The sequence below is a fragment of the Aspergillus campestris genome (genome assembly GCF_002847485.1).
Source record: "Aspergillus campestris IBT 28561 chromosome Unknown P168scaffold_17, whole genome shotgun sequence".
Lineage (NCBI taxonomy): Eukaryota > Fungi > Ascomycota > Eurotiomycetes > Eurotiales > Aspergillaceae > Aspergillus > Aspergillus campestris.
This window is the reverse complement of record NW_020194352.1, coordinates 134,526-147,777: the sequence shown is the minus strand read 5'-3', so window position 1 is coordinate 147,777 and position 13,252 is coordinate 134,526. Positions and strand designations below refer to the sequence as shown.

Genomic DNA, 13,252 nt, shown 5'->3' with positions numbered 1-13,252 from the left:
AATTTTCTCCGCTCGGACGAATCGTGCATGTTTGAATGGTGCTCGTCAGTCGGGGGACCCTGCTGAGTCGGTCCACGTTGGAATCCTGCATGCATGACGCCGAGCAAGACGTCGGAAGGGGAAGTCGCGTATATGTCTGTGCTGGACACGGCAGCGGTTGGTGCGTGCGTCTTGATGGGGTGTGCTTGATGTCGTGCGTGCTCGCTATTTGGTACCTTGACAACCCCGGTGGTGGTCCAGGCCTGGTGTCACGGTAACGATGGCTTCTTCTTGGTTCTTTGAGTTCCTCATATGCTGGAAAACTGTCCCGCTGTGCTTGGATCCTCTGCTGTTTGGTTTGTATTCTCGGTCTTCTGTCGTGGTCGTCTCTCTCGCCGCTCTCGAGGCCCGTACCTATTTTGGACGATAACGGTAGTCCGCGTCTCGTGAATCCTTGTTGAGGTTCTCCGTGAAAAGGCAGGGTCTCTTCTTGAGACCTGTACGATGTGAGAACCCCCGAGGACACTGACCTTGGGACCACACACGCTGTTGCTTGACGGTGTTGGGGGGAGACAGCACGCACGGTCTGCGATACACTTCCCGGGATAGGCCTCGTTGCGCCTGGACATGGGTATTCGGGATTGGGTCGGTCTGGATACCGGGGTAGTGGATTTGAGGCGTGACGATATGGTAGATAGGTTTGTGGTGTTGGAGTTGATGGAGTCTGCGCTGTAGATGTAGGTGTAGATGCCGCTGGTGCACAACGAGGCTCCCTGCGTTTGGCAGGCCTTAATGCTAGCTCGAGCTCAGGATTGAGACTGATGATTCTTTGGTCACTGGATTTGTCTTCCTTTTCGGGATTACGTGTATCATCAACGGATTTCTTCCCAAAGCTGTGCTTCAACGCATGGAGGGAGTTCAGAAAGGAAGATCTGCGGCGTGACTTTTCTGCCATGGTGTGATATCATCAATTCAAGAGCAGATCAATGGTCATCTGAAGCAGTCAGGAGATAAACAGAAAGATAATCAACTCAAATCTTATTAAATAAGTCTGGAAAAGGCGCTAAGATAATCTACAGTGATTGCAATAACTTATATCACTGTAAACCCAGTCATTCACTCAGATCACGTCTGGGAACCAAGATACTCCCCTCAGACACCTTCACTGCCGACCCTTTGAGCTCCACAGTATCTATCAAGCCCTGCTCATTCACCGTGACCCCAACACCAATGACACTGCGGCGATCCATCTCCACCCCCTGGACAATATCATACCTATGAGGGCCCTTTTGACCCCCAATCAAAGTCAGATAGGCAGCCAGTCCACTGGCCGCACTCCCCGTAGCCGGATCCTCGAGATTCCCCACGATCGACCTAGTCCGGATAACGCTGGCGCCAGTCTCTGAGTTCTCGACGTCCCGCACATAGAAGTACACCAAAGCGAGACCATTGGCCCACTCCTCATCCAGATAGCCACTATCCGTAGCCACCAGCTCGCCTCCCGCAGAGGTCGTCACCGCAGCCAGGGCTTCGAGAGAGGGCAACTGAACGTGGATCTGCGTCATGCCGTTGACAATGGAGAACACAGGGAACGACACGGCCTCGGATCCTTCCGCGGCAGCGGGGAAGAAAGGCGACAAGGTCGGATGGAGACGCAGAAGCTCCCGCAGTGGGAACTTCGTCGAGTGGAGATGCACATTGTGCGCGATCTTAGCCACCACCCCCCCTCTAGAGGGCCCCGACTGCTGCAGTGCGATGGGGATCTCCCCGGACTTGGTAATCAGTCGAGTCACCGGGCTCGTCTGGCTCGTCTGGCTCGTCTCCCCCAGTGACAGGAACCACGAGGCAGCTCCGATGGTGGGGTGGCCCGCAAATGGGAGCTCCATGTCTGTGGTGAAGATGTCGATGGTGCGTGTCTCGCCTTCTCCGGGGTACACGAAGATCGTCTCGGACAAATTGAACTCCCGAGCGATGTTTTGCTTCTGGCGCTGTGTCAGAGCTGGAATTTGGGAGTTGGTCTCGTCTGGTAGAAACACCACTCCTAGTGGATTGCCTGAATAGGCCTGGGAGGTGAAGACGTCTAGGGTGACGAAGCGGATGTAGTTGGCCATGGTGAAGGTGGTTTTTGAGCTGATACTTTGATATGATGCCAATTCCAAGGAGTAAATGTGGGAGTGAGTTGTAGTAGGTATGAATAGCCAGAACAGTGAGATGGAAATTTGAAAACTTCAATTTTTTTCCCCGCTTTGATTCATCCGAGTTGATCGATTTGACTCATACCGAACCCCACCACGTGTTTCCTAAAAATACGAGAGAATTAATCCAATAACAATAATCATGATCAATATTAATAGATGAATAAAGAAGAATCCATGCCTTGGCTATCTATATACACGTTAAACGCCAAATACCTCATCAAGTCATCATTCCATACATGATCAAATCCATCTTACTCTGAATCACTGTCGATTACGAACCCAGCACGCATTCTTCTTCGAGACGGTGCGGCGACTGGTACCTCTTCGTCCTCATCGTTCCCGGCTTCAGCGCTGGCATCGGGCCTAGTTGGATCGGGGGACTCCAAATCAGACAGTCCCCGGTTTCTTTCATGATCCCGGCTGAATGCCAGGTCGTCGTCAAAGTTGAGATCATCATCCATTGACCGGGGAGGTGTACTTGCGCGGTCTTCCATCTCATTGTCGGTCGTAGTCTGGGGCAGTGCAGATGCCAGAACATCGTCGTCAACCATGACGGTATCGTCATCGTCGGATTCAGCAATCGGGTTCTTGCGCCGTTGTCGTTTGCTCTGGGATGTTGTGTTCTTCGACTTGGACACATCGCTTTGACGCTTGCGTCCGCCTCGCCCTTTAAGGCCGGCACTGTCTTCTCCCTCCACCCGACCTGTAAGCAAAGCTTTCTTGATTCTCTCCGACTGAGCTTTACGTCGTTGTTCCTCGAGACGGAAGAACTCTTCATCTCCGTCCTCGTCGCTCTCCTCGTCGCTTGCGTGGACAAAGAGATCACTCTTGATCTTTGCAATGCGTTCACGGGTCGCCTCTGAACGGACCTTGCGGCGCTCTTCAAGGACGGCTTCGTCGACTTCGTCCTGATTCTCTTTGCTGCGCTTCTTGCGTTTCTTCTTCAATTCATCCAGCGCGCTGGCCTTGGACCGCGGGTTCGGCGGAAACAAAGGCCCGTCGGGAACTTCCTCGCCCTCTGATTCGGAGCCGAAATTGACATCGAGCGTGGTTTGAAGGCCGCCGCTCTTGTTGCCTTCGTGGTTGAATTTGCGTCGGAGCAGCTCGCGGGGGTCGGTATCTTCCGCAATCGGGCTGGCGAGATTTTGATCGACGATGCTTTTTATCTCACCGATCTCCTTGGAGTTCATGGTCGACGGTATCTCCCAGCGAGGTCTCGGGTCATTCTCTCCGAGGAGTTCAAACTTAACCAATGTCATCAGGAGACGTAACTTGGCGTTGGATTTGAGGGCTTGTCGACATGCGTCGTCCCGAGGTTTGACGTCTGTTCATAGGTTAGATCCTTGGATGCCACCGATACCAACTGATAGATACATACCGATGGGAGGGTTTGACGTGTTCGCTACCGTTGGGTCTTCGTCCCGTCGAGCGGTTTCTTGAGCTTCCCAGGCCTCCCTTTCTTCAGCCGCTGATCCTTGGACGTCGCTAACCCATCTGACCAGGGCACTCTGGTCATCTTTGACCATGGCAGCCACTACAATGGCGATCTTTCGCTCAAGTGTTGACCCTTCTTTTGGATCCACCTCAAGTTCCACGGTAGACTTTTTGGCTGTCGAGACCGTCTGCCGTTCATGTCCGTATTCAAGATAGGATGCAGTCGAGTTGATCTTGCTGAATAGCATTTCAGTGATAAGCGCAGGGCGCTGCTCGAGCTTCTTCATCAGGCGCCTGATTATCTGCCGGACTAGTTCCTCCCATTCTTTAAAGATCGGTTGGCTGGAGTCCATGGCACCAGGACCCTTGATCATCCTGTAAAATAAATTCATGATATCCACACGGAACAGCAAAACGCTTTTCTCGTTTTTGAAGGCCACCCGGTAAAAGTAGCGATGAGCGCGTTTCAACTGCTCCTCAGTCAATTCTCCATAGTATTTCGTGAACGACACAAAGGTGTCGACGCAAGCCTGCGTGCAAAATTTCTGCTCGAATTTCCTGTAATCGAACTTGCGTTCCTTGGAGACCCTTTCAGCTTCGGCGTGGTCCTCTTCTTCCGATGCGTTGTCTTCCTCGTTGTTCTCGTCACCGGTCGCTTCAGCCTGTTTATTCTTGCGTCTTGTCCGCTGTTTGGCTTTGACCTGCATGTCAGCGTTCTCCTTGGAGTATCGCTCGAGCATCCGCAAAAAGACATGGCAGAGCTCAGTGCATGCATCCAGATAGCCGAAGCCTTGATCTTTGTACCTGTGCATGATGGCAGCCATGCGGTCGTGTGTCGTCCCTTCGTAGAAGATCCGGTTCTGGATGTTCTCGGCGATCTCCTGGTCCTCGTCAAGAGGCGACAAGGCCATCTCCTGGACAGTCAACAGGATTTGGGTGAAGCATCGCATTTCAGCGTTGAGACCCTCCCAATCCTTGTTATCGAAACTCCATTGCATTGACCTGTTCAAGAAGACAAACGTCTCCTGGTTGAGGACACTGGCAACAAGACCAAAGCTGTCCGGCTCTGTCTCCTTGGGCTTTCCAGCCTGTGAGCGCCTCTGGCGCTTGCGGAGACGTCGTGTGCGCTCTGCTTCAAGAAACCACGAGACGGTGTAGAAGTAATGGAGAGAGTTCTCATCCAGCACACGATCAGCTTCGCGTTCGATGGCTTTTCTAATATTGGTGAACAGCGGGTTGAAGCCGGAATCCAGGAACTCTTCGACAAACTTTCGCAGGTTCTCCGAGGCCTCGGAATTGAGATGGACCGGCGTACTGAAATCGTTTTTGATGGATGGATGGTCTTGTCGTCGACGGGGTTGGGGTTTATTCCACTTCTTGCTCTGATCCATCTTGTGGAGCGTGGTCTGGCCGTCCTTGAGAACAGTCTGTCCAGACACTGTGGACACCTTGGCGTCGTCACGTTTGACCCAAATCATCGTCCCGAAGCGCCCATGCCGAGTCGGTGCACCTTTTGCATATTCTTTCCGCAGCGAGTCCTCCTTCCGCAGCAATCCATCAAGCTCATCCGTGCGCTTGGCGGTCCGCTGAGAATCATTCATGAAGAGCTTGTCCACATTGACCCCCTTCACGATGTGAAACAATGTTTCCAGGAGAATCACGTCGAACATATTGAAGTCGTCGGTGATGTTGGAGCACATGGTGAGTAGAAGGGCAAAGACGTCCTGGTCCTGGAAGGCGTTGATAGTCGCGGATCTGGATGTTTCTTCCTCTTCGCCTTCTGCGGCAAGACGGGCATTTGGTGTAATCACGGCGACGTTTCGGAAAAAATACAGCATTATCCTCAGGATGCCTTCATCCCGGCCGGTGCGTTCAGATCGCGGAATTGCCATACTCGGGAGGCCAATGCGGATGACGGTCCGTAACAGGTCCAAGCTTGAATGGCTAAGGAACCGCCGCTTGTAAGACACCTGAGCTTGTTGCAGGTAAGGGATATGTCGATGATGATTGACTGTCGTCTCGCCGTGTATCTCTAACGGCCAGGTCAAAGGAACCAGTAATTCCACTTCTGGATGTTAGCGGGCCTGTCCTTTTACCACCTCCGAGTTCAGACTGTCCAACTCACAACATGCCATTGCGATCCTGAACAGATGCTTGCTTTTCCGCTCGTTCTCCGACCAAGCCGCCAGGATAGGTAGCAGATCCCCGTTAACGACATTCGCTTCCCCCAGACATCGTGCCACATCCATCCGGTTGTTCTTTTGATCGTAAAGCCTTAGCCAGCGTTTGATATCGCGCAGACATGCCAGGGCATCATCGCCCAGCACATATTTATCCGCATCTTCGCCATTGAATCCTCCTAGCTGCGACGTCATTAGCGACCCAGACCAACACCGACGCCCACGCAGCACGGAGTATACTCACCGCTGTCACCAAACTGTACACATGGGCGCGGACCTCAAGGTCCACGGGTTCGACACCCTCCCCAAAGGCCGTTTCGTCCATAATAACCTCGCGGTGCTCGAATGGTCGGCCTCAATCGTTGAGATATCACCGTTCAACCAGCGATTTGCAACAGCAGGCTTCGCGTGCTGAGCCGCCAGCCAATCAATCCGCGTCATTCACGTGTCGGACGCGTCTGTCCAGTAGCTGACTAAGCTTTATCGGGCCGCCGGAGGAACTGTAGGCCCGGCATCCCGAAGATAGCCGATGACGTCGGATCACATGAGAACCCGCGGGTAAACGGCGTATATCCGCGCTACTATACGGATAGTGCTGGACCAGGTACTGGTTGACCTTTTTCTTCTTTCCTCTCGCTGTTGTCGTGTCTTCGCTCATCACACCGGTCAGTCATTGTCATATATAGCCATAATGTTGTTCTCCTCTCTCCGCACCCTCTCCTTCCGGGGCCCCTCAGTCGCCTCTCGCGCCTTTAGCACTTCTCCTGTGGCCCGCGCTGCCGAGGTTAAGTCGCTTGGTGTGATCGGAGCTGGTCAGATGGTGAGTGGCTCAGGAACAGGTCTCCATTCTCCTTTTCAATTGACTAACAAGTGGTAGGGTCTGGGTATTGCGCTCGTTGCAGCTCAGAAGGCCGGGGTTCCTGTCACTCTCGTGGATACCTCCCAAGGGTCGATCGACAAGGGTCTGAAGTTTGCCGGTATGCAGTGGTCGACCCCGTTTGACACTTTGTTTGAGCTTCAGTTGGATTGACACACGGTTTCCCCATAATACAGACAAGCTTCTGGAGAAGGATGTCGCCAAGGAGCGTCTCACCCGCGACGCAGCGGATCTTGTCCGCTCCCGCATCACCCCCACCCTGAAGATGGACGACCTGTCGTCCGTTGACTTCGTGATCGAGGCCGTCCCCGAGATCCCCGACCTGAAGACGGGCATCTTCTCCAAGCTGGCCCAGATTGCGCCCAAGCACGCGATCCTCGCGACCAACACTTCGTCCATCTCCATCACCAAGATCGCCGCGGCGACCACCACGGACCCCAAGGATCTCCAGGCCGCCTCGCGCGTCATCTCCACGCACTTCATGAACCCCGTCCCGATCCAGAAGGGCGTTGAGATCATCGCCGGCCTGCAGACCTCCCAGGAGACCATCGACACCTCGCTCAAGTTCATGGAGCGCATGGGCAAGGTCTCCTCCGTCTCCGCCGACTCTCCCGGCTTCCTGGCCAACCGCATCCTCATGCCCTACATCAACGAGGCCGTTATCTGCCTCGAGACTGGCGTCGGTGGCCGCGAGGACATCGACAACATCATGAAGAACGGCACCAACGTCCCCATGGGTCCTCTGACGCTGGCCGACTTCATCGGTCTGGACACCTGTCTGTCCATCATGAACGTTCTGCACCAGGAGACTGGCGACAGCAAGTACCGTCCGTCCGGTCTGCTGAAGCGGATGGTCGACGCTGGCTGGAAGGGCCGGAAGGCCGGAAAGGGTTTCTACGACTACTAAGCGGGTCGTACAAATCCTTGCGGCTTGAAAAATGATTTTGTATCCTAAGAATTTAGACTTGGATTTGAAACATCTGTGATGTTGTCATACACCTGTACCACATCTGAGAAGTGGTTTGAGTAATAATCTGTAGTATACTTATGAATTTACTTTAAACAGACATGTGGACATCCTTAAATGATAAACTACTCCCATAATCAGACATGGTATAAAAAATATATACAATTTTTGACGAGACAGTCATTTATTCAAACATCTTTTGATTAACTCAATTTATAGTACATAGGTAAATCTGTAGGCAAGATAATGGCTCAATGGTTATCCATGCTAGGGTAAATATATACATTGGTGTCGCAATTCTATCTGGTCGCAATATACTCAACCTCACCACACTACTTAATAAACCATATACAGAATTATAGAAGTAGATAATGCAAAGCGCATTTACACCGACTTGAGATTTTTATATCCCACCAAAGGCAAACGACCAAAACGACAATCAAAAGAGTGCAATCCGCCCAGGTGACCCCGCGGAACCCTAACAAAAGCCAAAGCCAAACCAGCCCCGCAGCCGCCGTCTCTCCAACCCGAAAATTTTCTCCGCTCGGCGCCCAGGAACAGACAGACGAACCTGCAACAAACCACCAGGCAGGAGTACAATTACCTGCACAGTACCCTGATCCAATTACCGAACATGTCAAAACAATTACAGCTCACGCTCTCAACGAGCCTCGTCCTCGCCGAACAGCTCCAGTCGGCTTTTTCCGCCCCGCCGTCCGACACGTCCTCCCCCACTGGCGACCTCTCAGCAAAAGATGCCCTACCGCTCCTATCCGCAGCAGCCACGGAGCTGAAGTCCCAGGTCACGAAGCTTTCTCTTCTCGCCATTACCTCGCCGTTCACACACACGGCCGTCACATCCGTGCTTGCCACGCTGAACGAATCCATCCTTCCATCGCTCGTCACTGCCGCTCTACTGGTCACGCCGTCGATGCACACAAAGGCCTTCCGGGCGGAGATCGAAGTCCAGGTCAAGACGGCGCTGCGGGAGGTGCGCGATCTTCTGAAAGAGGTCCAAGTGGTGGCGGGGAAGAAAGACGCAGCGACGAGCCAGAGCGAGCTGTCGCAGGCGGAGAAGGACTCCGTCATGGTAGCTGCGGGACGCGTCTGGGACGTCTGCGACACATTGGTTGATATTGCCGCGAAGGGCGTCGTGGGGTTCGTTGTGCGCCGCGTGGAAGAGTGGAGGGATCTGGTGCGCGATGCGGTGGAGGAGATCGAGGAGTGGGATCCTGACGAGGAGGGTGATGAATTCTTCGACGAGATTTTGAGTGATAAAGGCGATGACGACGACGATGACGATAATGATGATGATGACGAGGACGAAAGCAACGCTGCGCTGCACGAGCAGAAAAAGACCAGCGTCCGCATCCTCAAGCCCGTTGCGCAGATTTACCCCGCTATCGTCAAAAACCGGCTGGGAAGCGTTCCGGAGCTGTCTTCGTCGCTCGCCAGCAAGCTTGAGCTCCTTATGCAGAATCTCCAAGATATACCTGGATTGATCGACGAAGTGGCGGGGGCGTTGTACGAGGAGAACTCAGAGAAGTGTGTGCAGTATCTCGTGCGGGTGAGGAGTTGCGCCAATAAAGTTATGCAGTCGGTGGAATTATCTTGGATTGCGGACGGGAGTTCGAAGGAGGACAAATTCACGGCTTGGTCGAGAACGTGGTTGAAGGTGATGGACGAAGTCAGCAAGCCTGTTCTCGATTCGGGGAGCTCGAAATAACATGATACGGCTGTCTGCCCGTTTAACGCCTACACAAGATCCTTGTTTAGATTATATATGAATGCATAGATGATTATGAACGACTGGATCGAATTCACATTCAGGGATCCTGACCCAAAACCATATGCTAAAACAACCATGCCCGAAACAATAAATCAAACCCCCAATGCATATGCAAATGCATGTATATCTACATAGAAGATAACCCAGGCGGACCCTGTAAATCAAGCCCCGCAAGATTGCAGTATCAAAACTAGAAGGTTTCGTCAGCCTGCGGCTCCCATTCCGCAAGCTCTTCCACGATGATCCGGTCTTTCAACCACTCGAGGATCGCATCTGTCCCTTTGGCAACGATCTGCCACCGAGGAACCCGGAAGCTGTTGCCTGCCACCTCGAGCCTTTTGAGCGCCGATCCGCCGCCCCAGTTATGGCTGGAACCCTCCGATCGTAGTAAGCCGATCTTTGGCGGTAGGGAATTGATATTGTTGTTCCCGACGTCGAGGACCTGAAGGCCCTGGACAGCTTCGAACTCGAGATCCTCCAGCTGATTGTCTGCGGCTAGGAGTGCCACTAGGTTTGGGAAAGCTCGTCGAACGGTCGGCAAAGTCCCGGTTAGACGGTTATAGGAGACGTCGAAATAGGTAAGAGACGGCGCCACGAGGTTGTCCAAAATCGGCTCAAGCGCAGTCAAGCCGGTGGCGCTCAAGTTGAGATTCTGGAGGTTAGGGAGGTTGAGGGACGAGAAGGATAGGCTGTCGCTGCCCATAGGATTGTGCGAAAGATCAAGATCGACAAGGCTGCCGGCAAGCATACTGAGCGCCGGAACTGGTAGACTGCGTAGTTGGTTGTGTTGTAGGTACAGGCACCTGACATCGTTCAGGTTCAATCGCTCTAGCTGGTCCAAATCGACGTCCTGTGTATCGGTATATGATCTGTCGAGTACACCGCCTGGTTTGAGTTGCCATGCAGCCGACTGAGCTGGGGTCTCTGGGGCGAGGGTGAACTGCGTCGCGACAGAGCCTTCCTCGTCTGTGTCCTGGGGCTCTGGCTCACACCGGTTACGCAGGTCGCGTTTCAGGGTTTCCGTCTCCATGCCCAGGAACCTGCGCTCACGGAGAGGATTGTTTGCTACCCGGAAAGTCACCAAGCTCTCCATCAATCCAATTCTTTCGTCCAACTTCGAAATGCTATTTCCTGTAAAGTCGACATTCCTGATATGTTTCAATGCAGTGAACCCCTCGGGAAACTCGGAGATGCTGTTGTCTTCAGCGGACAGTGTCAGAAGAGCTTGCCAAGAGGTCATGTTTGGCAGGCACTGCATGCGATTCACGCCGATGGTCAGGGTTTGGAGATTGGGAAGTTCGAGGGCCTCATTCTCCGACAGCTTTAGCAGAGCGTTCCCGGATATGTCTAGAATCCGTAATGTCTCGAGTTTACCCACTGAACCCGGTATCAATGTGCCTTGCAGCTTGTTCTTCGAGGCACTTATCTCCTTCAACGGCAGATTCTGCAGTGCGTCAAATGGCAGCGAATTGAGGCGATTGTTGGAGACCTTTAGAACCCGTAGGGTGGTTAGATCGGCAATGCTATCCGGGAGTTCGGTGAGAGCATTTTCGTGCAGATCCAGGATTTCCAGGTTGATGAGGTTCTTGATGTCCGGAGTGAGCGCTCCCTGTAATTCGTTCTTTGCTAGCCTGAGATCTCGGATCCACGTCATCTCCGTAACAATCTGTATGTCTTCCATACTTAATTTATTGTTGGAGAGATTTAAAGTTTGAAGTCGGTGGAGCCTCCTGAACCCTAGGGGCAATGATTGCAATAGATTGCCGTGAAGGTCGAGAATTTCCAGCCCACCAAACTGGTTTCCCTTGCTGTCATCTTCAAGGTCTTGTTCAGATGGGTCGACATCTGGGAAAGCGCTATCTGGTAGTTCTTTGAACTCGTTGTCCGCGGCAATGAATTTAACCAGGTCCACGCTCTCGTACCAGTCCGTGGTAGAATCCGGATCAAAGTCATACATTGTCATGACTTCTTCTGGCAACTCCGTCAACGACATGGCCGCGATATTCAAATTACCCGACGTTCTACCTGCATCGATGCGCTTTCGAAGCAAACCCTTGTTTGAATCCTTGGGCCGTTGGTTGAACGGGTCTTGCGTCTCGAGACCATCCCAAGAACTGGACGACGGTGGCTGCGAAGGTTTTTCAGCCGCTGCCTTTGCAGCAGCTTTTGCTTTGGCGATGCTTTCGCGTAAGGTACTGGAGGATTTCGCGGCCTTTCTAGCTTCCAGTTCGGACTGCTGTCCTGGATTTAATTCCGCGTCTATGGGTCTAGCAGCCGGGGATCTTGGCTGGAAGGAAGACGGCTTTTGGCTGGAAGGCGGCTTTGTAGGTGTCTTGCGTGTTTTCTTCACGTTAAGAGATGATTGCGAGGGTTCTTGCATGCCGTTGGGCTTCGCAAGCCCTTTACTAAGCTGGGGTCGTGACTTCGATGCCTTGGGGGTTTCGTCACCAGTCCCACCAAAATTGGGTGCGGGTACAGGTGGAATCCGAGGTTTTGACGGACTATCGTCCTCCGCAATAGCGCTGTCGGCCACGGTGCTACCCGTGGGCAACGAAGGCCGTGACCGTGATGGGAGTCGCATGGCCGACGGTGTGTGAGCGAAAAGCTCACTCCCGCATTGTTGACGAGAGGATGATGACCTGGATGGAGACCTTGAATAGTTGGACATTACCGACGACTGGCGAGATGGCGATCGCATAGGGCTTGTTGCATTGAAGAAACTGGACTTTCGCGAGGAAGCAGGCGAAGGAGGGATCTGGGCCAGCGTCTCCATGGTTCGTTCCGACAGTGAAGGTCGCGCGCGGCCTCGGAATTCCGTGTCGCCGGACAGGGATTCGATATCCGATTGGGAGATCTCATCCCACCCCCCGTCTCCTTCCGATCTGCCACCATCACTTATTCGCGTCTGAGAAACATCCCTCCCCGGCTGTAGGCTAGACCGGGGCCGCGGTGGTGCTGAGTATTTGGGAAGAGGTTTCTTGAACACAGGCTCCTCGGAAGGTCGTCGCAGCCTGGAGGCATTCAGGCCCGGGTCAGCCTGTAGCTTCTCGCGTGACGGAGTCGCTCTGATCGTTCGGGACGCAGAAGAGGTCGGTAGAGGCAGTCGCGAGGCTAATCGAGGGATTCCACTTGGACGGACCGGAGGTTTTTGTTGATTATCCATTTTCAAGGCAATCGCGATGGTATAGTCTCGGGGAGAGAGGCTGTATTGTACGTTAGATGGTCGATCTTAGAGTCGCATAAGGCTCATGGTGCTCTCGGCTGTTTGAAGCGACAGGTTGGATGGAGGGGCGCCTCAGGATAAAGAAGGTCGATAAAACAAAGAGTAGTGGTTAACAATAACCTGCCTGACACGCCTATCAAAAGATCCCCAGTCAGTGGTAGTTTCTGGTGTAGAAAGAGGAAATGAATGAATGTGATTCCGTGGAGTTGGTTTTGTTTACAGATGGACCAGCTGCACCACCTGTTGCTGCCTGGGGCCGCCATCAGGCTCCGACACTGCCGCCATGATTGGTCAGGCCCCCACCTGTCCGATCGAACGAGAAACTGGATTTAGTTCAGGTACCTGACCAGGCTAAGGACTAAGAGAGATACTGTGGATTAAGGCTAAGTTCGTGAATAAGGTATCTAGCAGCTTGGCTTTTACCTGAGGTCTAGTCCGAAGGATCACCATGGTAGAAGTAGTTACTAAGTGCATACTACCTTCGTAGTGGAGTTTGGGACAAATTCCCAACCACCTCAGCTACGTATCCTTCCTGAAAAATAAGCTTATTTTTACAGAGGGGTATATAGTAGGCATATCGTATATACAGAGGATATAGTAGTGAA

General features: G+C 52.9%; 4 protein-coding genes across 4 annotated transcripts; 1 reads left to right on the top strand and 3 right to left on the bottom strand.

The window, feature by feature from the left end:
* Positions 1 to 1,029: 1,029 nt before the first annotated feature.
* Positions 1,030 to 2,175, bottom strand: P168DRAFT_293815 (PhzF family phenazine biosynthesis protein). Its single transcript, XM_024837886.1, has one exon. It carries the CDS (start codon positions 2,088 to 2,090, stop codon positions 1,092 to 1,094), a length of 999 nt encoding a protein of 332 aa, XP_024688527.1. The 5' UTR covers positions 2,091 to 2,175; the 3' UTR covers positions 1,030 to 1,091.
* Positions 2,176 to 2,316: 141 nt separating this feature from the next.
* On the bottom strand, positions 2,317 to 6,144 carry tof1 (putative DNA repair protein (Tof1)). The gene is made up of 5 exons (XM_024837885.1): positions 6,036 to 6,144; positions 5,737 to 5,974; positions 3,542 to 5,676; positions 3,445 to 3,501; positions 2,317 to 3,403 (listed from the first exon to the last, which is right to left on the bottom strand). The coding sequence occupies exons 1-5, from the start codon at positions 6,114 to 6,116 to the stop codon at positions 2,429 to 2,431; spliced, it is 3,486 nt and encodes a 1,161-aa protein (XP_024688526.1). The 5' UTR covers positions 6,117 to 6,144; the 3' UTR covers positions 2,317 to 2,428.
* A 288-nt stretch (positions 6,145 to 6,432) lies between these two features.
* Positions 6,433 to 9,426, top strand: P168DRAFT_313685 (uncharacterized protein). Its single transcript, XM_024839695.1, has 4 exons — positions 6,433 to 6,611; positions 6,669 to 6,768; positions 6,845 to 7,558; positions 8,139 to 9,426. The coding sequence occupies exons 1-4, from the start codon at positions 6,483 to 6,485 to the stop codon at positions 9,359 to 9,361; spliced, it is 2,166 nt and encodes a 721-aa protein (XP_024688525.1). The 5' UTR covers positions 6,433 to 6,482; the 3' UTR covers positions 9,362 to 9,426.
* Positions 9,427 to 9,441: 15 nt separating this feature from the next.
* On the bottom strand, positions 9,442 to 12,811 carry P168DRAFT_293810 (uncharacterized protein). Its single transcript, XM_024837884.1, has one exon. It carries the CDS (start codon positions 12,585 to 12,587, stop codon positions 9,615 to 9,617), a length of 2,973 nt encoding a protein of 990 aa, XP_024688524.1. The 5' UTR covers positions 12,588 to 12,811; the 3' UTR covers positions 9,442 to 9,614.
* Positions 12,812 to 13,252: the final 441 nt, after the last annotated feature.